Source organism: Vigna angularis, chromosome 11 (genome assembly GCF_016808095.1).
Source record: "Vigna angularis cultivar LongXiaoDou No.4 chromosome 11, ASM1680809v1, whole genome shotgun sequence".
Lineage (NCBI taxonomy): Eukaryota > Viridiplantae > Streptophyta > Magnoliopsida > Fabales > Fabaceae > Vigna > Vigna angularis.
The window spans coordinates 1,813,956-1,838,164 of NC_068980.1; the positions used below are offsets into that span (position 1 = coordinate 1,813,956).

Below are 24,209 nucleotides of genomic sequence, written 5' to 3' on the forward strand. Positions count from 1 at the left end.
GATTGAAGTGTTATTTGATTTATTAAAATCGGGAGATTGATATAATCTTAATATACTTTTTAATAAATGTTTTAACTATGAGTTATTTTAAATTCGTGTCTTTTTTTTTCGACATCTTTTATTTTACTGTTAGTATTGGGCTAAAGTTAGTTTCTAACTAATGTTAGTTATATAGAACTTTATTTGTCGACATTAACAATATGTTTTTCCTAATGTCAAACATATTTTTTTATTCTATTAATTAATGTTATTTTCAGTGGATGTTCAGAGTTTTTTTAGTTAATATTGATTAAATTTATTTTCTTGACAATGTAGATTGGATTATTTTTTAAACAAAGTTGGAATTTTCTTTAACTATGTTTGAATAATTATCTTTTTATTGAGATAATTACTTTTTAGTTTATATCAACTAGTTTTTGTATAATTATTAATAGAATTTGTTTTTAATTTACATTATTTGGATTGTTTTTTTATATTAAAGACCGTTGTGTTGAATTATTTTTTCTAGTCAATATGAGTTAGATTTTCCGGATTAACATAGTGATAATTATTTTTATTAACAACATCAAGTTATTATATTTTAATAATTTTTATGATTATTTTCACCAATGTTAATTATAATTATTTTTTATCAATATCAGAAGAAATTTTCAATTAGTAAAAAGAATTTCTAGAAATAATAATCCACATCAATAAAAAAACGAAAGGCTTAATTTGTAGATTGATCTCACTTACAGACGTGTCTACTTGGTTCAAAGTTTATTTGGTCCTGTTTTAAAAACAAATATGTTAATTTCGTTCTTAAATGCGTTAACATCAATCAATCAAGTTTATTTCATTAATTTTTTAGAAATGACGTTAATTGTATGGTAATGTGGCAAACAAGTTATATGACCAAACATATTTGTAATGAGACGTTAATTGTGTGGTGATGAGTCAAAACACATTTGCAAGTAAAAATGTGAAAAAATATTGTGAAAGTGGTGTTCTTCATGTGTCATTTTAATGAAAAAGTTTGAAACTTGCCCTAACTGAAGTTTGAACCTCAAGTGAAGTTTGAAGTTTGTCTTAGAAACAAACCCTATTAGAGTGTCTTCCAAATAGGAGCATATCACTTGGAGGGCGAAGGATTGTGATGGATCTAAACTTCAACCTTCTATACAGACTTCAATTGCCCCAACCCCAACACTTCCTCCTGAAAAGTCCACAAATCAAGCCAAACAATCATTGGAAGTGTTCGGGCTAGGACAAACTTGTAAAAACAAAAAATATATAAGAAAACGATGACAATCAAGTTCAAAAGCTACATCACCAGACAAGCAGAACCTAAGGAAAAAATGGATCAGTGAATCAAGCATATATACTAAATGAAGCAGCTGGATAGACTCGTCATTCAAGAGTTGCAACTATTGTTGACATATCTCATTTTTCAAGTAAATCTTAACCTCTCTTTCCTAAAACAAAGTTGCTTAGTGATTTTGAAGAGGCTGACAATAATCTCTTTGGCAAATTGAAATTTCTTAACAGAGGATCTACCAATACACTGTAAAATCGCTTATTTTCTTCTTTGTTGGAATCCTCAATTCGCAAAGGTTCACTTATTAATTCAAAAAGCCCTTATGATTTACATGTCAAAAAAGAAATGCTATGACACCACAAAATTCTCACTACTACAATATGACCAATAAATCAACTTTAACTATTTGAATAACTTTAACAAAAATACACTAATGCATATTAACATATTTAAGGAAGAAATTGATACTTTTTTTAAAAGCGATAATTATGTAAACATACTATGTGAAAGTGGAAACCACTTGAGTAATTAAGTCAAAACAAACATAGTCAGAAAAAATAACATTAACTAAATCTTGCTTAAAAGATAATTAATATTTTTGAATATTTATTTGATAATTAAATATTTTTTAAAATTTAATAATTACATCATCATATTAAAAGAATAAAATTTAATAAATTTAAAGTATTTCATGTAAACAAAACATTAAAACACATTAAAGTATGAATAAGTTAACTTTAATATACGTAGATACCTTTCAAAATATAAGAATTATTAATTAAATTATTTCCTTCAGACCAAACATTCGAAAAATCAAATATTTTAAAACTAAGAATAAATTAAATGTAGTATATTTGGATCGGATAACTTTCAAAACAAATGCAATGTAAAGTTTTACTTACATTTAATTATGGAGCTATTTGTGAATATAAACCCACACTTATCCTTTCCATGGTTGGTGACTGAGAAAAACAAAACATGGGAACTGCTTTTGTGGAAATCTATGTTCCCGGACAGAAGTTTGTGAACGGAGTTCCATTTCCTGCGGTGCTTTCTCCGTCTGCAAGTGCAATTTCTCTCACGGATTCCGTCAAAGCTAACCAACTCTTCCTCCAATCACTTCTACTCCAATCGGGGGCTGTCCTTTTCAGAGGCTTTCCCCTCTCCACCGCTTCCCACTTCAACGACGTCGTCGAAGCGTTCGGGTACGACGAGCTTCCCTACGTGGGCGGCGCCGCTCCCCGCACCAACGTCGTCGGTCGCGTCTTCACCGCCAATGAGTCCCCACCTGACCAGAAGATCCCTTTCCACCACGAAATGGCTCAAGTTCCTGAATTTCCTTCCAAATTGTTTTTCTTCTGCGAAGTGGAGCCTGGGAGTGGGGGCGAAACCCCCATTGTTCTCAGCCATGTCGTGTATGAAAGGATGAAGGACAAATACCCCGAGTTCGTGGAGAGACTAGAGAAGCATGGCTTATTGTACATCAGGGTTTTGGGAGAAGACGATAACCCTTCTTCCCCAATTGGCCGTGGCTGGAAATCAACCTTCTTAACCACAGACAAAGCCATCGCTCAACAAAGGTTGCTTTTTGTTTTATTCTTGAGTAAATTCAAGACGTTTACAATGTAGTTTGGTTTGCTGTTGGGGTTAGTGTAATATAAAAAATGTATTATGATAATATTTTTCAAACAATCACGGAGTGAGGTGTAGGAAAATTTCAGTGCAAGTTGTTCACTAGGTCTTTATATGGAAAAGAAAAATAAAATTGATGAGATTTGGAATGTTTGCATCGTAGGGCTGCTAAACTGGGTATGAAGTTGGAATGGCTGGAGGATGGTGTGAAGACGATTATGGGTCCAATTCCGGGTGTGAAATATGATGAGAGTAGACAGCGGAAGATATGGTTTAACAGCATGGTGGCTGCTTACACAGGTTGGGAAGATGAACGGAATGATCCTGTTAAAGCTGTAACCTTTGGGGATGGCGAACCACTACCTCCTGATATAGTCTATGATTGTCTGCACATACTGGAAGAGGAATCTGTGGCCATTCCTTGGCAAAAAGGGGATGTTCTCTTGATTGATAATTGGGCCGTCCTTCATTCCAGAAGATCTTTCCATCCACCACGCAGGGTCCTAGCTTCCCTTGTCAAGTAAGCCTTTGTAGCAGCTAGCTACAAACACTGTCACTACTACCTTAAGTTCTGTCTGTATTGTAATTTCATACAGATACATCCAGATGTATACCATTACCATATTTGAAACAATAACCACTTCAGTATCAATAACAAAACCTTGAACTATTAAGAATTATAAGTTAGAAACAAGAAGAGGAAAGACATGTCTTTTTATATTTAGTGAACAAGCAAGTCCAATCGGAAATTATGTTATTATTATCTCGAGAAAATAGCATGTCGTTTGGGAGCATGAAAAGATTGCTTGTCCTAGCATGATTCAACACGAAGCAACATTTTTAGACGATTGTTACATCCATAAAATGTGGGAATTACATCACGCCTTGTTTTATCTGACCCTTGGGAAGGGTATAAACATTGCAAGTAATTAATGAGTACACACATGTACATTAATGAAATTACAAATTATGTCGGTAGCAATCAGAGCGCAGCGAAATCTTTTCTCAACTCAATCACAACATATTTTAATTACCAAAACTTTGTCCTGTAAAATACAATTGACTCATCGGTTTCATGTGAAGTCTTAGCTCATATTTTATTGTATCTCTATATTGTAAAAGGGGGAGGAGAAGATAATGGAGTAGTGGGGGGAAATGATGATGATGGTGTGTAAACTATCTTCCCTGAACAAGAGCGCTGAATACCTGGCTGTTCCCTGCAAGAGTTGCTTCCCACTCAGCAGAAGACAGCAGGATTTGTGAGAGGGAAATCACAACTTGCTTCATGTCAGGGCGTAATACGGGATCATCTTCCACACATTGCTTTGCCAGCATGGCCATCTATGTAAAACACAACAAAACACCAAGATCAACGGCCAGTAGAGTAAAATCTTATGCAGAATGTCATCCCTTGATATGTCACTTCAAAGTGGATGTAGTTTTGTTTTATTTTTAATTTTCATTAGTCCAAGAGAAACTATGAAACAAATTAACATTTTCTTGATTACGCTGTGAGCTGGACAATCTTCAAGCTTCTTGGGTGAAAAACCAAATACCCAGAACCATAAACATAATAATAGAAAAATGGAGAAGTCAACTTACCTTATGTACACAGTCATGGGGATACAGATCCATCATAGTAGGATCAACGAGGTTTCTTGTGCTTGACATGCTATCGGAATCAGGTGAGTTCCTAAGAATTGCCAACATCTGTAATTTAACAAATATTAAGGTTTTGCCTAAGAAAACAGTTACAATTCGCAACTATAAACCTCAAGAATATGCATTATAAATGAAACAAGGAGAAAATGTAGACGTGCATAATAAATAAAAAATCCGACATTTTTAACACGTTGCCAAAAAACACAGATGTTGCAGCTGCCAAGTTTAGACTAAAAAATATATATATATGTCATCAGAAGTCAAAGCAAAGAAGCTATTTAGTTTTCATCGCATTTAATTTAAGGTTTACTAGTCGTACGTAAATTTTGTATCCTCAAACCAGGCACAACCTATCCTATATACCATCGTTACCATATATTAGTGACTTGACGGCTATGATTAGTTAACTATATTCCAATAGGATAATGATACTAACATTTCTTTACAACATTTTAACATCATCTACGTGTCATTTTATGATTGGTCCATGTTAATGTTTATGATTATTATTATTGATTGTGGAATAATTTTGAACCAATCACAGAATGACACGTAGATGATGTTAAAATGTTATTAAAGTATCATTATTCATTCAATGTTGCCGGTGATAGTTTTTACACAATAATGCTCAAGGGAACTTACAATAGATGCCAATGGTCGTTTTTCAGGACCTTGTGTTTGAATGATGGCCTCCTTCCCTGATATAACCTCAAAAAGAACAACGCCAAATGCATAGACATCACTTTTGGTCGTTGCAAGGCCATTGCTAAAGTATCTGCAAAATATTATAAATAGGAAAAAAATCATTTTTTTTCTCCTTCCATATAAGAGGAGTTTTTCTGTACAAGTAGACATACTCTGGAGCGAGATATCCATATGCATTTACACCTTTGGATGCTGTGGTTTCTCCCTCATTTGTTTTACCAACTAGTTTTGCTAACCCAAAATCTGATATCTGAAAAAATAGCGAGATCTGGCAATCAGCACAGTTGTAAAACCTTTACAAATAATTTAATGGTGTCCAAATTTGTTAGTACCTTGGCTCTAAAGGAAGCATCAAGCAATATGTTGCTTGTCTTGATACCTTGATGGACGTAGCGAGTTTTTGTATGTTCGTGTATGTATTCAATGGCCCTAGCAGCATCAAGTGCAATTTGGACCCTTGTGATCCAGGAGAGAGATGAATGACCTAACAGCAAGACAAAATAAAAAAAAGGTCTTGAACCATATATTCCTTAAGTTCAGGCAAGACGACAAAACGCCAATTCAAGCCTTCTCATCGTTGAATAAGAAGTTTTGATCAGTACCACTGATTATACCACTAGAAATTTTATTCAAGTATTTCTGCAGTAAAAACAAAGATGTTTTACAGTAAATTAGAAGCTGGCGCGATCTTACCCTTATTTTTAGTATCGTGCAAATGGCAGCTGAGTGAACCCTTCTGAGCATATTCATAAATAAGGAAAAAATCATCATGACTAGCCGCATAGCCGACCAATTCTACCTTGACAAAATTAATAAGAAATTGGACTCAAGCTCTTGAATTGCTGCAAGGAGGTTATTCTGAAAACAAAGCGTGTAATTTATTGCGAACAATAAGGCATTACCAGATTAGCATGATGAACCTTGCACAGAACTTTTATCTCTGACATAAGTTCTTTAGTTTTAGTGGCTGTAATTCTCTTAATAGCAACTTCCTGAAAGATTTAAATTCAGGCCAAATCAGTAGGAGTATAATAGTTGTCTCATTATTTACTTATGCTCTCAAGCACTTGCTTTTTTCTATAACACAACTAAAAGTATACGGTGACAAACCTGGTCACGAAGGAGACCATAGTAAACAGAACCATGTGCTCTGTGCCCAAGCAGATTTGAATCAGAGAAACTATCGGTTGAGTAAAAAATCTCTTCGTATGAAAAAACTACAGGCCTATCCATGTCCAACATGTGAGGTATTAGGGCTGCAATGTCAAATTTTAATCAATGTTAATCTAAAATTGTCACATAGAGATGAGTGCGCGTGTGTGGTACAAGTTCAAAGAATTGAATACAAATCTGAGGTCAATTAACATGTGTAGACTTCAGAAAAAAAAGTGTATGCTTGAGAGTCCAATCCAATGATTACACGATGCTTTGGTTGTTACGGTAATTTGGTGACTGCTGGATTCACCATCAGTTTGCTTCTGATCCACAGGTTTGCCACATCCACAAAACAAATTTGGATTGCCAAAAACATAGAACTTGTTAGAGATCTTTCCTGCAGAATTTGTTGCATTATTTCTGGCTTCAACCAAACAATTAGGCGATCTCAGGAATACACAGACAACAACGCTCAATATTATCAGAGCAAGACCAACCGCAAAACCTCCTACGATCCATTCATGGGACATACGACCCTTCTGGTTGATTTGGTCGGCTGTAGGAAAAGACAATTAGACACTCAATGTTTGCATAATAATTGAGAAAAAAAGAAGAAAGAAACGTGCATTGGGACGTACTTGTTCTTGTTTTATGAATTAATAGGGAACTGAGTTAGGACTTATGTAATAGAAAAGGTGTACAAACAATACTGTCTTAAATTAATGAATAAATAAATAAATGCAGAAGTTGCCAAAAATACTTTTTTTTAACATGAATTTTGTTAACTAAATAATGTTTCCTATGGAATTTCAGAGCTTAGTGACACTGGCAGAACAGTTAAGCATAAACTAAAAGAACAAGATAACATAAGATATGTTTGTAAACAAAACTTCAAACTTTACTATTTGTGCTAAGATAAAGACACGACTGATTTTTATTTTTATTTTTCTGAGGGAAAACTAAAATGGTTTCTCCCTTTCTTCCATTATATGCTGATCCATACCTGAAAATCCATCTACAGACGGGGAAGGGACTGGAACTGGAGGAGTGTCATTCTTGAAGTGATAAAGCTCACCAGGAACTGCAATGCACTTAAAAAATTTAGCCAACTACATTTGCTTAGGTGATCAAAAGAATCTTCAACTTTAATGCTAAAAAGTACAGCACTCCCTATAACCAAATCCCAACCATTGAACACTAGAAGATTGTAGTGTTGAAGAAGATTTGTTGATGCTAACCCGAATTCAAAGGTATATAATAGAGAGCACCAACAGAGAAGCCACCAGGATTGTCAATGCCATTATTCACTGTCTCAATGCTATCCATACTAACCCCAAACCGGCTTGCTAGTGACTCAACACTGTCCCCATTTTTTATGACATAGCTCATCAAATAGTTCCACAGTCCACTGGAGCAGCTACAGAACAAGTTCAGTGATATGATACCATGATCTTTTCTTGCCCCATGTGTGGTGTTGGGCAAGAGAGCAAGCCCATCATAGGCTTCGTTCACCAAATCATGCACAAACCCTCCATTGGATTTCACTGTCAGTGTGGTGTTAGACACAAATTTCTTCATACCAGCATCACAAGAACAGTTTTTTCTGATGAATAAATAATCCCAGCCATTGTCTTCGTAAGTGATCTCACCGGGCAACACATCAAACATGCTTTGTATCACACCCAAGGTTTGGTCCGGTTTAGGCTTAAAGGCCAAGAAAGAAGTACAAACGCGGCTTGTGTCGGTGCAGTTTGTTGGCGTGGGATAAGAACTCGTGCAACAAAGACGAAGCAGAATTACATATAAAAGTAGCAACCTCAACCGTTGTTTTATTGAAGGATTCATCTCTTTTCTTAAAACAAACGAGAATAGAAGTTTCCAAGTCTGTGATAAAGTAACAAAAAATTTGAGTTGAGGAGAAAATAGTGGAACTTGGTTTAGAGAAAGTAGGTTAGAATGAAAGAATAAGGACAATAAAGGAGGAAAGTTTATCCAAGTTTGAAGGCTAATGGAACATTCAAGTACATATTCAGAGTACAAACTTGAAAGCAAGATATAAATGTTTGATGAAGGGTGGCAGTTCCAAGTTCCAACTTAAAAAACCTATTTTTTTTTCTTATTCTTCAAGAATTTGAAACAATCCAAACAGTGTCAAAAGAAATATCATCACAAGATACGTTATAATGTAACGATTGATGAAATGGTAAACGGGTATGTGCTAAATTTGACAAGCAACCAACGGAAACGTATGCTGCATTGTTAATGGAAGAAGAAAGTAATGAAGAGAAGGTAAGCACAAGATTTATTTTGAACTGAAAGCAATGAAACAAGAAAACTTTAAGAACCTACTATGATGGGGACATCTCAATATTTTCTTGCAGCTAAAATTAATAGCATAGTAGTAACATTTTTACATATGAAAAAGGAACAAATTGGTTTTGCTCTGCAGTTGTTTTAAGATTCCAAGGAAGAGTGAAATCATTAATAGAACCAATAAATGATTTCTTTTCTTGAACAGAGGGAAGAACGTTTTGGTCTTAAATGATGAAAGGCCTGCGTCGGTAACAAGGTCACCGAACTAGCCGTTGACTAGCTGCAGCCGACACAATAGAGTTATTTGCTGCTTCCGAGTTGCATTGAAGAGAGGTGGACATTCAGATAGGAAGTGGGAATTAGCGAAGTGTGGTGATTAGAGTGAAGGAATGAAGAATGATTGGATGTGAAGATAGGAGTATCGTAGTGACGGCTGTAGAGAATAGACACTCTCGGAAGACATTAAAATGGAGTCTACAGTGTCGCACATGGACTCAAGACAAAGTGTTTGCTGCTATAAATATTACTTGGATCCCACTCTTTCAGTTGAGAACTCAGAAAATATATATTCCATTAATAAATATTAATTAACACTTGAAATTTATAATTATTTTAGTACATTTAAGCTCCAATATCTTCGATCATTGATGATTTGGTGTTTTATCTTTATTCTATATATTGTTATTTTACAAATTTTAAGTTTCATTTCAGTTAAGATAACTAAATTAAATCTTTATCAGAAATAATTTTGGAATGAAAAGTGATATAATATATAAAATGTATTTTCACTTGTTAATCAGCATATTTTTTATCAACTTCAATTCCGTAAAATAAAAAACGATTAAATAGAGTGGTACATATATCTGAGTAATTAAGAAGAAAAAAAAATCACATTATTTCTTCCTGCTTAAAGGCAAAAATAGATACATAAAATGATTATAGGTAGAACTCTTGTTCTATCAAAAACTACATTTTAATTTTTCAACTTTATTTTACACTGTCTTTCGCCTAAACTAGGCATAACCTAAGTTTAAAACTTCAATGAACGGAAGAGTTATTAGCAGCGTGAGTGAGGGGAGTATAACACATCAGGGTATTGCAACTAATTCTGGATCCAGATCACAGCGAAACTCTGAACTTCAAGAACCAGAACTGCTTAATGCAATGTACTCGTACTATGAAGGAATGCTCCCGTTAAAGGATCTTCTCTTCTGAACATTGGATCCTTTATCGCCCAAATTGCGATCCTTTGAGCTATCTCCTCCTTTTCCACTAATGGAATTTGAAATGCCTGATGACTTCGTAGTCACTGTAGCACTGGAATAGCAGTTAATAAAGTTAGCATGGTCATCAATTATTACAGTAACCTTTTTGTTCTAAAAAATAGTAAAAATTACTTTTAAAAAATAAAATCAGATGAAAAGGGGGTCTACAAGGTTTAGATAACAAAATTCCAGTGAGACATGATACAGAAAAATAGTTGTCCAGTAGCCATCTGTACCGCCATGTTGCCTGCCACCAAACAGATTACCTGGTCCAGAAGATATCCGTAAAAAATAGCATTCAATATGACTTGACACCTAAGTGAAGAAATGGAAAATGAATACAAAACATAATCTTGTTGCATTAACAATTATGACAAAAAAGAAAGAAAATACTTCCCCGTGGCTGATTGTATAAATGAAGGTTTTTCAAACAAGTATCACATTTTCGTAAAGCATATCAGTCACTGGCTGATCAGATCACGCAACACCATACAGAAGTGCTACACATACGTGATTTCTTCGATGAGGGTGCTATATCCCATAAAACTGGGTACCAACCTACCCGTGAATTTAAAGTTTACTTAACCAAAATCATTCAAGCCAAATCTATTCGTGCCAGGGGGAGGATGACCAGCGGGTTTCCCATACGAATTCCGGTATAACAATCGATCACCCATAAACATGAATAAAAGGAGAGAATTACAGGAAAGTTCATAAGACTGCACTAGAAAATTAGAAAAAGGAAGTTAATAAATTCCCACTTTTCAGGCTTTCAGCTAATCATGGTAAGTACTCCCATGCAAGAAAATTCAGTCAAGAGGGAATATAAATTTAAAAGAGCAATTCTAGCCAATGTTATTCCGATCATTGATAGAGATTTTTGACTAATCATTAGAATGCCTGTTTTTAGCTAATAATGGATAATGCATCCAAGTACAGGCAACATGCAAAGAGGGTTGAAAATTTTAAAAGAGTTATTCTGCCAAGAGTGGATATCTGATAGTTAAGTGGTTAATGGTAGAAAGAAATGCATAGTGCATAACATAACTATTCTAACGTTAATTTGAATTATTCATATCAGAGTCAAGCAGTAGAATGGAATTTTAGAGTCAGAATTCCTTTTCAATCTCTATTTCCGTTCCTCTCACCTTATCTCAAGTTCTCAAATTCTGATAGTAACAATTTTTGGCCGGTGAGTATTGATACATCAGAGAAAAAGCAGCTTCTCTATTATGAATTGAATGTGAATATGATCATTTAATTTCCATTCAATTGAATTTCCTGACCAAATTCTTGCCAAAGATCACACTCCTCTGAATTCCTACATATTTTATGTCAAACTTCACCGGTGAAAATTATAATTTCTTACGGCCTCCACCCCATTGGCGTTGTCTAGCTCTCCTCTTCCTCCCATCCTTTTTCTCCTTTTCCTTTTCTTTCAAGTCCCTCTCTCCTCTCCGTTTATACATCTTAAAAGTGATCTGCCTATCAGCTGCCATTTTCCTTACCTTCTCCGTGATCTCTGCTGCGAACTGCCTGTTATATAATTTCTTCAAACCACGCATAAGTTTTGCAAAAGTATCTGGTTGTGGCATTAAATCCTTATCCATCATGTCTATACAGAATGAACAAGCCTCCTTCACATGTCCTTTTGAAAAGAGTGCATGAATCCAGATTGTCCATGCACTCACATTTAGCTGACACCCTTTAGAAGCCGTGATACAATTCCAAGCATCTTTGGCCATTTCAAGCTTCTCAGCTCTTAGAAGAGAATTCATCAGATCCTTTAGGATACCATATTGAGGAGCAGTAAAAAGCCCTCTTCCAACCATCTCTTTAAAATACTCACAGGCTTCAACTAGGCAGCCTTGCTCAAGAAAACCATTAATCATGATGACAAAGGTGTCAATTCCAGGACTGAGCCCATTGGATTCCATTTCATTCCAAAGTCGAACACCTTCCTTGACCTCTCCCAACTTGCAAGCCAACCTAATGACGGTATTGTAGATGCTAAGATCCGGAGGACAACCAATCTTCTGCATCTCATTCACTAGTTCCTTACATTCTTCCAGCTCCTCCTTCTTCTCATGGGCCACCATGATATGCTGATAAATAGTCTGATTTGGGGAGTGCCCTTGCTGTATCATCTCATCCAAAAGCTCATACCCCCTTTTTATTTTTCCCCACTTACAAAATCCACTAATTAATGTGGAATATGTAACAACATCCGCCTGACAACCACTTCTCTGCATCTCAATAAATACCCGCGTAGCCTCCTCCAATCTTTCATGTTTACAAAGTGACTGGATCAAAACTGTGTAGGACGTAGCATTTGGTTCACAACCCTTCCTCCTCATCTCTTTCAAAAGATCATAAGAATCCCCCATTTTTCCGGCCTGAGCATACCCACCGAGTAAGTTGTTATAAACCACAATATCTGGCTCAATGCCCGCTTCCTTCATCTGAGCCAACACATGCTTGGCCTCCATAAGCTTCCCTTCCTTGCACCAACCATACAACAATGAAGTAAAATGCTTCACACTCGGTTTCCACCGATACCTCATGTCCTCAAACAGCGAAGCTGCCTCCTTAACACTTCCATTCTTGCATAAAGCATCCAACAAACACCCGAAAACATATTCATCCGGTTCACACCCGTATTTAGGCATTTCATCCAACACTTCAACCGCCTTCTGAACCATCCTTGCAGAGGCAAACCTTCTCATCAAAATAACAAACAATTGCTGCGTAATCAACTGAGGATTCTCCTGTCTCATTTCCTCAATCAGTGCCCAAACAGCACCAAACTGACGCATCTTACCCAAAATCTTAATCATTGCCTTGTATGCATCCTGATCATGTCGATGACCAGATTGCTTAGAGGCCCAGGAATAGAACCTATAGGCCAAATTCCCGGCATCACCACATCGATTCAACACACGCTCAGTCAATCCGGGCCTCACAACAACTCCAGATTCTCTGAGAGCGAGTTCCAATTTAGGAACCCTAGAATGGTACTTTCGTAATATTCTATAAACCTTTTCCACATCAGAAGCAAACTCGTCATGACTTTGATCGTTTGCGTGATTTACTGAAATCTCTTGCAGGCGAATGAGGCCAAATTGGTTTGTTAAGCCATTGTTGGTGTTGCTTTCAAATGTTAAGCTTCTAGAATTGCAATGTGCGAACAACTGTGAAGAGCTTTGAGAAGAACTTACCTCAGAGGTAGTACAGAAAAAATGGAAGAAGGTGTCTTCGGGTGTGATTACCAATGATGATTTTCTCGATAGAACGGGATCCAAACCATGTTTTCTGAAGAAAAGCCTCGAAACTCTGTGCATGTTCCTTTGAGGGTTTTGCGTATGCTCGATTTCAAAATCTTCAATTTCCTTGAAATGTCTTTCTTCATTCATTCTTTGACTAGACACCAACTTCAGAAGAAAGATACAATACGAAAATGGCTGTTTTTAATTAATGAATAATAAATAATAATAATAATATATTAATTTTAACTATAAAAAATAAAATAATAATTTTACATTTTAATTAATTAATACTATAAAAAATAAAATAATAATTTTACATTTTAATTAATTAATACTTTTTTAATCATATTAATCAAATCACTTATAAAATTTTATCTCTAAATTCAATTATTTTTTTCTTTAAGTTTGTTAAAGAAAACAATACAATTTTTTCTTTTAAATTTACTTAAATTTATTAATTTACTCTCTCCTAAATAACACACCTTTGGTAGGAGACACTCTAATACACCTCACATTATGCATCTATGAAGTCAAAATGCAAAAGAATGCATCATTCAAACCACCATTCTATTCCTATTCAATGTATGCTTCGTAATTTTATGTTATGAATTATAGTTTTTTTTATAAGTTTTAATTAATAATAAAAATACATTAAAAGGTGGTTTAGAGTTTTATAAAACTATAATATTTGGATAAATTTTTACACTTATCTTATTTCCATTTTTTTTAACAAATACAAAGTTGTTTTCATAGTTACATTACCTAGTCGTTAAATAGTTGTGGAATGTCAAAACTTCATTTAAATATATATATATATATATATATATATATATATATAAAACTATTTATCTTTTTAATAATTATATTACTCATAAAAACGGTAAATTATCAAATGGTTGATTAAATGCTGAAAGATGATTAAAAAAATTTGTGAGAACAATAGAATCTAATGTTGGTACTTTTCTTTCGGGTCTTTTTTGGTTTTGGTACTCTTTTTTGTCTGGTGAGACCCAAAAGGAAAGGCTTACGAAACTTTAGTGGGCTTTAATTAGACCCTAAATAGAAAAAAAAAATCTGATGATAACCTTGTTGAGAAACATAGACATAGAGAAAACGTCTATTTCACGGTACATGTAAGGAGACTACTTTTTGCAACCTCTTTTTCTCAATTCATATGTCTCTTTTATTTCTTTTTATATTTATGAAAGTAAATATTTTCCAAATGTAAAAAGTACTATGTATATCGAAATTAAATTTTAGAAATATTTTTTACATGCATTTAAAGTATTATAACTATGTAACTATGTCTTTTTCTGTATGTAAGTTTCTTACTTGTAAAATAAAATCAATGGTAAAGATTGAACAGTTTTTGTTTAACATTCCGATAATTCAGATGATGTCTACGTGTACAATAAATAAACTGGTTAATATACAAAAATAATAGAATAAATAAAGAGTCCTAATCTTTCACTATTAAACTGATATAAATGAGTAAAAAGAGAGAATCAGTTCAAAAATCATTTCATTCTCGAGAAAATAGAATCGTTTCATTCTGGAAAAGTAAAAAGGGAACCATTTGATTATGGCGAAAAAACCCATACAATTTGTAGGTAGGCAGAATCTTTTGAAGAACTAGCTGATACGGCCATTACAGGAAAAAAAGCTATTCAATTTTAAGTGGGTTCCAATATGTGTTAATATGCATGTATTCATCATAAAAAATGTAAAGACGAAGTGTGTTTCTTTTACTGGAAGAACAAAATTATGTAGGGGATTTCTACAATAATAAAATATATTTTTCCTTTTAGACCAATCTCTTACATATTTCTTTTTATAATGATTTCAAAACGGTTTTTATTAAAAAAATATGTTATGTATATATAAATTCATTATATATTTTGTTAGTTGTGTTTAAAATAATTTTTTTATTTTTGGGTCGTTTAGAAAATGTAATGTTAAATTACCTGTCCAATTATTCATTACGTGCAAATTTTATTGTCTAATTAATTTTTCTTTTGTTAATTCAAATTTCAAAGAGTACTTTACCTTTTACCTTAATCAGGATTTTAGAAACTCTTGATTTTCATTTTTAGGACTTCCTTTTTCTTGTCATCCAAGGAGACATCCTCCTATTTTTGGGTTGGCATTGCAGGAACCTTTCTTCTTTCTTTCTTCTTGTTCTAGTTCTATTATAGTTTTATTCGTATTAGGGCTTCGAATTGGGGTTCTATTTTTGAGATTTTGATATCGTAGACGTTGGGTTTCCTTTCTTGGATCGAGTTTCTGTTTTGTTTTCTATGCAGGTTGGTGGCAAAATGATTGGAGTTTTTCGTGATCTTTTACTTTAGGGATTTTAGGATTTTCGTTTGTGATTAAGGATTATGATTTGGGAATTTCTTATGTTTTGTTTCTCCTCTGCAGATTGTTAATGCGATTTGGGGGTTAGGGTTTTCGAATTGAGGTTTTTGTTTTTTTTATTTCACGTTTTGAGATTATCTACAGTTGTATTTTGATCTTGCACTTTTTGGATTTTTAGAATTTGTGATCTTGCGTTTTGGGATTTTTTGGGTTCTGTTTCTGAAATAAAATTTTGATGATAGATTGGTTCCAACCTAATTATAATTTGTTTTAATCTTAATTTTAACATTTACATATCAATTGACCTAAAGGTAATGAATAAACTATACACAAATCATTCACTATTAACTAAAGTAAACATTACACCGATAGCATTTTTAATATTGTCAACAAAAAGGATTAACTTAAACCTTTTTTATAGAACATGAGACAACTATAAACAAAAATAGCATTTTGAACCCAACTAACAAATTAAGAAACAAAATTGATATTAAGTTATATCAAACTTTAGGTTTATTATAAGAAATTACACAAGATAATCCTGTTTTATTTCTGTTTTATTTGTTGTGCTTTTTCCTCTCTTGAAAAGCAAATTTGAAAGATACAGTGACACTGTGACACGCATGTGCAAGTTATGTAGAATCAGATAAACTTGAAGAGTTGTAAGTTTGAACCATCTTTTTGCATTGCTGACCAACTAGGATTCTAGACAGTAGTAGAATTGTTACGCTCCTTCTTCATTCTTTTAAGCTTTGCTTCCCTATATATACGATTTGCCCTCAAATGAGAATATAACTTTAGCCTTTTATGCTCCATAAATGAAAGTGGCGCATAATGTTTCATTGCAATCATTCCGAGCATAAGTACCCTTCCTCCAAAAGGATCGATGCCTTCATATCACAATATACAAAACACCAAAACACTTTCAACTGCTTTAGGGCAGAAATATATGCACCCAAATATCCATTAAATAATGTATATATATTACCTATGATCTAATGGTCCCCTTTGGGTCGTCTCATTTTTCTTATCAGTCATGAAAACTAACAGGTACAACACCCTGATGACCTATACAATGTATCTATATAAAAAGCATAATAATTTTGAAATTTATCAATGTTTTAAAGAAAGGGCATCAGATTGCAAAGGAAAGCATATCAAGATCGGCAATCGGTGTCTTATTCAAATGCACTACGGTGGATTTGTTCTTTCTGGGATTAGTAACTTGATTTTTAGTATTATACTTCTTCATTTATGATTTATGATTTATGATTTATGATCCCAGAAGCTATAAGGTTGATCTAATAGTAATAGTTGGAAAGGAAGGTAGAAGAAATTTTAGATTCAATTTCTCCTATTAATATTTAAGAGATATAAAATTGGTTTGAAGAGTATAGAAAAAAAATAATATTTATAAGAGGTTTGAAGATATATAAACGAAGGATATCCTTCACTTATAAATTTATTTTGTAGAAATAAGATAAATTTAGACTCTTAAATAGATAATAGAAAATTTATATAAATTAAAGGAAAAGTTTATTATATTTTAAAATTTTATCTATTTTACTGTATAAACCTTTGACTTACAAGCATAAGTATTTTGTTTTTTAGTGACTGATTATTTATGTCAATTAGTTTTTATTTACTATAGCTATTATTATCTCAATAATAATTATTGAACCTAAAATATATAAGAATTGTAGTTGCGTCATGAATAACCATATCAAGAAACTTGTAAATCTTAGATAGATCGTCCCAAAAGTGAAAACAAAAATGTAATATTTTTTATCAGTTAAATAAAATGTGTTTGGGTATTGAAATAAAAGTTGTACTATTGTAAAGTTAAAAAAACCTTTTAATCATACCATCAAGTTGAAAAAAAAAATCAGAAACCAAATCAATTACAGATCTTTTGGTTCAAATTTGGGGTTACAATAAGAACCAACGAACAAAATCAAATTGAATAGTCGACATCATTAAAATAATCCAATGATAATCTTAAAAAAAAATTAAGGAATGACAATTGTATTTGGTTTGAAAAAAATAAATTGGATTGGTTCACTTCACATAAGAAAAATATATTTTTTTTTTCTCTTTTAACTATAGTATGTAAAATATTGGAAGATTTTAATAATCTTATTTTTATTTATTTAAATTAGTGAAAATAGTAAATTTTACAAGCATATTTTTTAAAATAAATAATATTTTCAATATTGTTAAGTGTAAACCTATTAAAAAATTCATAACATATATACAATTATAATAATAATGTAAATAAAATTTCAAGTAACTAATATTATGAAATAAAACTAAGAACTGATCAAATATCATCACAAAAGCAAATTTAATTAATAGTAAACATATAAAATACTCATTTAGTGGATACATAAGTTATAAATCGAGGCAAATTATGTAGACCATCTTATTTTATGTGGGAACGGTAAGTTATGTGAGACGAACTTAAAAGAATTAATAAAGACTTATAATTATTAATAAAGAATTTTTTTTACAATAATTATATTATATATAACATGATAATTTATCCTATATCTGAATTTATGACTATTAATAAAGAATTACTTTTTATATTTGTTTGTTAATTATTTTTATTGTATATATTTTATTATTAATTTTACTCATATTAATGTAAAATATTTTTTTATCTTTAGATTTTATAATTTTATTTTTAATTTAATTAATCTATCTCTAATAAAAAAAACTATCTATACTAAATTACATTATCTATCTATTCTATAATTCATTATCATAAATATATTTTTTATATATTTAATGATAATAGTAATAATTAATTTTATTTTATTATTATCATAATATATTGTTTTAAAAAACAATTGTATAGCTCATACGGTAACGATATATATATTTTGTTATTTTTAAAAATTTATTTGTTAAAAATATTATGTCGTGTATTATTTTAGAAAACTTTGAAAACGTCTTTATATAATTCAAATATTACGCAATGATAGAAACACATTCAAAAAATTGTTACGGTTCTAATTTTTTAATCTAACAAAATAATAAACATATAAACAAGTTAGAGATTTTATTTTTATTTTTACTTTAAACTAAAAGGACATTACATTGTTTTTTCTTTTTATTTTTAATTTTTTTAAGGGTTAAATATGTTTTTAGTCCCTAAATTATCAAGCGATTTTGGTTTTAGTCTATCTTTCAAAGTAAGGTATATTTTAGTCCTTCTCCTTAAGCAATTTCACCGTTAGCCACCTCGGCCTTTTTTTAATGCCGTTGGGTTTGGAGGACTAAAATCAAAGTTTCCTTAACAAGGAGGACTAAAATATACCTTACTTTTGAAAGATGGACTAAAACCAAAATCGCTTGATAATTTAGGAACTAAAAACATATTTAACCATTTTTTAAATGATAAATAGTCAAACAGGAAAGAAAAAAATAATTCCGTTTTTGTATTTCTTATAAAATTTATATAAAAATAAAGTATATAAAATATGGTGTGCTTCCAATTAAAATTTTTAATATATATTTTCAAATCTTGTCTTTTTCTTTTCCTTTTATTTCTTTTACTCTTGTATGCAAATAATGACATATTTAGATAAATAATCTTGAAAGAATAATTCATTATCATGAATAATTTAAAATATTTTATGAGGAAATGCGTTGTTTAGACGAATAATTTTAGAAGAAATCAAAATTGTAAAATTTTATACGATAATTAGATTAATTAAAATATATAGTCTCAAATTCTACTTAAATATAATAATGTTTAATTTTTTATGTTCTCAAATTTATATCTCTTTCTTTTATATTATATTTTCAATTGATTTTTGAAATTAAGATACTGTTAATTTGGCTAATATTAAATTACTATAAGCTTAATATTATTACTTTTTTGTTAAATATATTGTTTTTTTTAAGTTGATCTTATTTTTAAGATACATTATCAACTTTATTTTATCATTTAGTTTAAGTAAGTGTTATTTTGCATCCAAAGTTAATTTGAACTTTTGTGTTTTTTGGGCTAGTACGAAGCATATATCTTTTTTTCTTCAATTCATGTTAACTAAGATAATTTTAGGTGATGCCAATTGAAAATTAGTTTATAAATAAATTTAAAAGTAATTTCTTTAAAAAATGATTACAAATTAATTTGTGCATAAATTTATTTTTAAATTTTAAAAGTTCATTTGGTACATGTGATTTGGTTTGGTTTGAGTCCTTATTATTGTAAAGGGAAGAAACAGAGTGTCGTCCATGAATATCGTGTTTGTTTGTTTAGATAATATTAGAAATAATGGACTAACAACCTATGAACTACAACTAGAAATAATTCTGATACTCTCTTGGATCTTGAGTCCATTTTATTACATGTATAATTATGATTAGAACATTAATTAGAGTGACACAATCACAATCATGACATGACCAATTCTCTTATTAAGAAAAGTTAAGGATGTATGTACATTCAAGAGAGAGAATCTTTGTTTTCCTGATGTAAGATTGACTTAATTGACTTGATTTAGAACCAAATCACGTTTAGCTAGACATAATTAGTATCATCAAATTTAAAGCAGGCTAGGCCACTTTAAAAGCAATCATACGTAGTAAAAGGTAATTGATTTGGGTGAAGACCTATTTTTGGTCTTCCATTGTGGAAGATGATCTTTTTGGGACGGAAAGCAATTTTCAAGCCACGAACATTGACTCACAAAACCCTCGTACATCTACATTAACTCACTCATACGTTATTTTCATTTAATAGCTTTTACCTTGCCCCGCCACCTTCTTTTGCATTTCTTCCTCTCATCACTGACTATTATGAGCGATATCAAGCATCAATACAAATTACATCCTTTCAATACAATAATTTTATCATCTCTTGTTTATCTCTAACTATACAAGACATTAGGTTAAAAATTTTATATGGACTAAAAGTAAGACAAATTTAAATTACATATAAATCAGTGTAAATTTCTTTGTACAAATTAGTTTTATAAAATTGAATTAGATTTAAAGTTTAAATTTTAATACAGTGTCAAAATCATGAATTAGAATTTATTTTAGTAAAATTTATTATTTGTAAAATTGAGTTAGATTTAAAGTTTACGTTTTAATACTGAGTTAAAATCATGAGTTAAAATTTATCTTAATGATATTTGTTATGTTTATTATATGTTTTAATTTCACTTTATAAATTTATTTTGTAAGAATAAGTTAGATTTAAAGTTCACTTCTTAAAATGTATACAGTGCTCTACTTTTTATTTCTATCCAATTTAAGACTTGAATTCACACTTGGATTCCCAACATTTTCTTCTTTATATTATATTAAATTTGTTCGTCGAAAAGACACAACACTAATGAAACTTGAGTTCAACCACATAACGGATTGATATCACCCTCTATCCAAAATCTTAAAATAATGGGTTAATGGACTTTCACCTAATGTTTTACTTTCTCATTTTTATCCAATTTAGGATTTGAATTCACACTTGGATTCCCAACATTTTCTTCGTTATATTAAATTTGTTCTTTTGTTTTTACTCAATGTAATCTGGAATCCAAGTTACCTTAAATTAGTAAGAATTTAGCATGCTGATGACATATATTGATATCCGAAGTTGGAAGTTATGATAAGATAGAGTCGGTGGGGTTTTAAGCAAAGAAATTAGCATGGAAGGATGAGAGGTCCAAAGATGAAGGGTGTTTTTCTTGCAAGGAAGAAAGACACGAAGCGTAGTCTAAAGGTGGATCCCATGAGTTATGATGCACACACACACATTCCTGGTACTATAGCGGCGCATGAGGCAATTATTCACATAAAAGCAAAGAAAAAAGGTGACTACACTAAGAAGTATCAAAAAGACAGAGTGATGGGTGCAATCAATGAAAGGAAGAATAAGAGAGAGAAAGAGAAAACGAAAAGCCCAAAAAAAAGGGTAAGGGGTTGTGGGAATGAGTCGAAGGTATGAAAAACTAGCAATAGTGGGGATCATAAGTGATCTTATCAATGATGGTAATATAATACTAGATAAAAGAAATGGGTATAGGGTGGGGTCTCCACGCCACAAACTCAACCTTAAGGATATGTATCAAACTTATATGCTTTGCAGTAGTAGTCATCGAAAACGTGGAACAAAATATAACACATTCTCCTCATCGCTCACAGTCCATATTCATCGAATGCTCCACCAACAGCAGCCTCTCACGCATGCAAAACCAAACATCTTATGACCAGTTAGATTCATCTTTTGTTTTCAGGTTTTTCTATTTTCAGAAAATAGAAAAATGTTTGTGAATAATGTGATGGTAAAATAGATAATTTGGTGGTGGTGGTGGTGATGATGGCCATACTCACCAAACCAAGGAAGCAGCTATTAAGCAGCCACCTAGCAGAGTAAAGTGGCAAAGGTAATGAAAGCGAGATTGAAAGCCGCGTTGTGTGGACAACTACAAGACATGAGAGGTCCAAATATATGACCTAGCTCACTCACTGCTAACTTTTTCTACCCTTTTTCTTCAATCAAACACTTCTTTTCAGATTCCCTCTTCCTTCCTTTTTCATATAAAGATGCCATTGTTTTTCCAAATACAAACAGTGTAAGTAAATATAAGTAATTGAAGTTCATCTTACATGATTGTATTTACTGATGAGAACTGAAGTTGTTATTCGGACCAATGATTTAACTTTTATAAGGTGGCTGCTAAACTTTTGTCCTTGTTGAAGTAGACTAGATACCTTGTCTAATGGACACGATTAATGGTTGGCATTGGAGTCGATAGCAGGGTCTGGGAGGAGGAATTTACAACATGTACCATGTGACACATACAAATGAAGCAATCTCCTCTTTACACTTATTTTACCTTTTTTGTTATCTTCAAAGGCTAAGATGTTGTTGTTGTCCCATGAGCACATTTGGGTGTGGTGTGGACCACTCTCATCAATTTATTCTTAATCAATTCGGGAATGCATTCTTAACACATGTTTCCATGAATCCGGTTCTTCAAAGTAAAGGACTTTCAAGGACAGAAAACGATTGTCCAAACAAAAAGCAAGAGAAATCAACTCATCTTATAAATGTTACAGCAATATAACTTTTTTTTATCGTAATTTAAATATGTAATTATGTGTTTTAATCGTAATAAGTATATATGGGACGTGTGAATTAAAATATTAAAGAAAAAATGGGCTAAAATGATCTGTTATTCTCTAAGATCACAGGCTCAAACTATGTGATGAGAGTGAGTAGTATGATAAGACTGCATCCACTGAGTCTTCAAATTAATTCTGTCATCCAACGGACAAGGCAAAAGCAACATTTCCTGTACGATTTTGATGGGACAATTTGAAGCGACATCTCATCATCACCATCCGTTTCTCTTTAATCTACGGTTCTTCGTTCCTTCTGCTTCTCGTGTTGCAGGGACCGTAACACTTGATCCTGTGGTTCGCGCAACACCAGATTGAGATGCATGCACCTGAAGATTCAGATTCCACCTGTACCCAAAAGGACATGAGATTATTAATCTTATAACATTTAGAATATATTTTATTCACATATTATTTATCAATGATAAAATATCTTCTTTGTGAAAAAAAATAAGGGTGGAGATAATTCATTACGACATGATATTTAGCATAAGCCATACTAGGGTTTCTCATGTTCATAGGTGGTTTGGTTTTAAAAGTAAATGATCAATCTAATTTGTTCATTTATTCCCAATTTTCACAATACCATATCAAATCAATTTAGGCTTAATTACTCCTTTAATTTCGAGTTTCGAGTTAAAACGTTTTAAGTTCATAGTTTCTTAAACTTTTTTTTAATTGTGTTTCATTTATTTGAAAAAGTGTTTTAATTAATTATTTTTAAATTATTAACCATGTTAGCGGATGTCATGTATCATGTTTAGTTTCTTTGTTTTTATTTTATTTTATTTAAAAAAAATTAGAAATTTTTTTATTACCCATTTAAAAGGTTTAATGTGACACATAATACAATCATATGATACTATTCACCTAACACAATACAATCACATGATACTATTAATATCACCTAACATAAGATGACAATTCCAAATATCAATGTTATAGTACATTTTTATTTGAATTTAGTTCTTAACTCTTTAATTTAATTTAGTCCATTTTTTTTTTCAAAATAAAGTAATATTTATTATTTTGATTAAAGTTATTAATGATATAAATATTATAATAATACTTTAGCATATTATTATTGTATATTATTAATTCATATTTTGTTAACTCGTGTTTTTTATAATATTAAAACTAGTTAAGTATAAATGTTTTTATAAAATAGTAAGTATTAAAACTAATATTTTAATCCATTCTTTTATAAAAATAAATTATTTAATAATATTTATACAAATAATAAATTTGATTTTAATTGGGATCAAATTTATTATTTATATAAATGGTATATTAATATTTATATTAAAATTTATTACAAAAACATGATTAATAATAAATTAATAATATATAATAATGTAATGTATTAAAAACATACTTTTAATAAAATTATGAGTATAACAATTTTATAAATAA

At 31.4% G+C, this 24,209-nt stretch overlaps 3 protein-coding genes across 8 annotated transcripts; 1 reads left to right on the forward strand and 2 right to left on the reverse strand.

The window, feature by feature from the left end:
• Nucleotides 1–2,233: 2,233 nt before the first annotated feature.
• LOC108334292 (clavaminate synthase-like protein At3g21360) lies at nt 2,234–3,612 on the forward strand. The gene is made up of 2 exons (XM_017570051.2): nt 2,234–2,877; nt 3,093–3,612. The coding sequence occupies exons 1-2, from the start codon at nt 2,276–2,278 to the stop codon at nt 3,451–3,453; spliced, it is 963 nt and encodes a 320-aa protein (XP_017425540.1). The 5' UTR covers nt 2,234–2,275; the 3' UTR covers nt 3,454–3,612.
• Nucleotides 3,613–3,927: 315 nt separating this feature from the next.
• Nucleotides 3,928–9,303, reverse strand: LOC108334291 (lysM domain receptor-like kinase 3). Its single transcript, XM_052870405.1, has 11 exons — nt 7,690–9,303; nt 7,455–7,532; nt 6,717–7,007; nt 6,407–6,552; nt 6,199–6,288; nt 5,990–6,095; nt 5,629–5,780; nt 5,449–5,546; nt 5,234–5,366; nt 4,532–4,639; nt 3,928–4,270 (listed from the first exon to the last, which is right to left on the reverse strand). Exons 1-11 carry the CDS (start codon nt 8,294–8,296, stop codon nt 4,106–4,108), a joined length of 1,974 nt encoding a protein of 657 aa, XP_052726365.1. The 5' UTR covers nt 8,297–9,303; the 3' UTR covers nt 3,928–4,105.
• A 368-nt stretch (nt 9,304–9,671) lies between these two features.
• On the reverse strand, nt 9,672–13,458 carry LOC108334446 (putative pentatricopeptide repeat-containing protein At5g65820). 6 transcript variants are annotated; one of them, XM_052870677.1, is made up of 3 exons: nt 11,538–13,458; nt 10,198–10,295; nt 9,672–10,081 (listed from the first exon to the last, which is right to left on the reverse strand). In XM_052870677.1, the coding sequence occupies exons 1-2, from the start codon at nt 13,440–13,442 to the stop codon at nt 10,203–10,205; spliced, it is 1,998 nt and encodes a 665-aa protein (XP_052726637.1). In that variant the 5' UTR covers nt 13,443–13,458; the 3' UTR covers nt 9,672–10,081; nt 10,198–10,202. The 6 variants fall into 6 exon arrangements, with proteins under 6 accessions (XP_052726637.1, XP_052726638.1, XP_052726635.1 ...); XM_052870678.1 differs by having other exon boundaries at nt 10,162–10,295; XM_052870675.1 differs by having other exon boundaries at nt 11,178–13,458.
• Nucleotides 13,459–24,209: the final 10,751 nt, after the last annotated feature.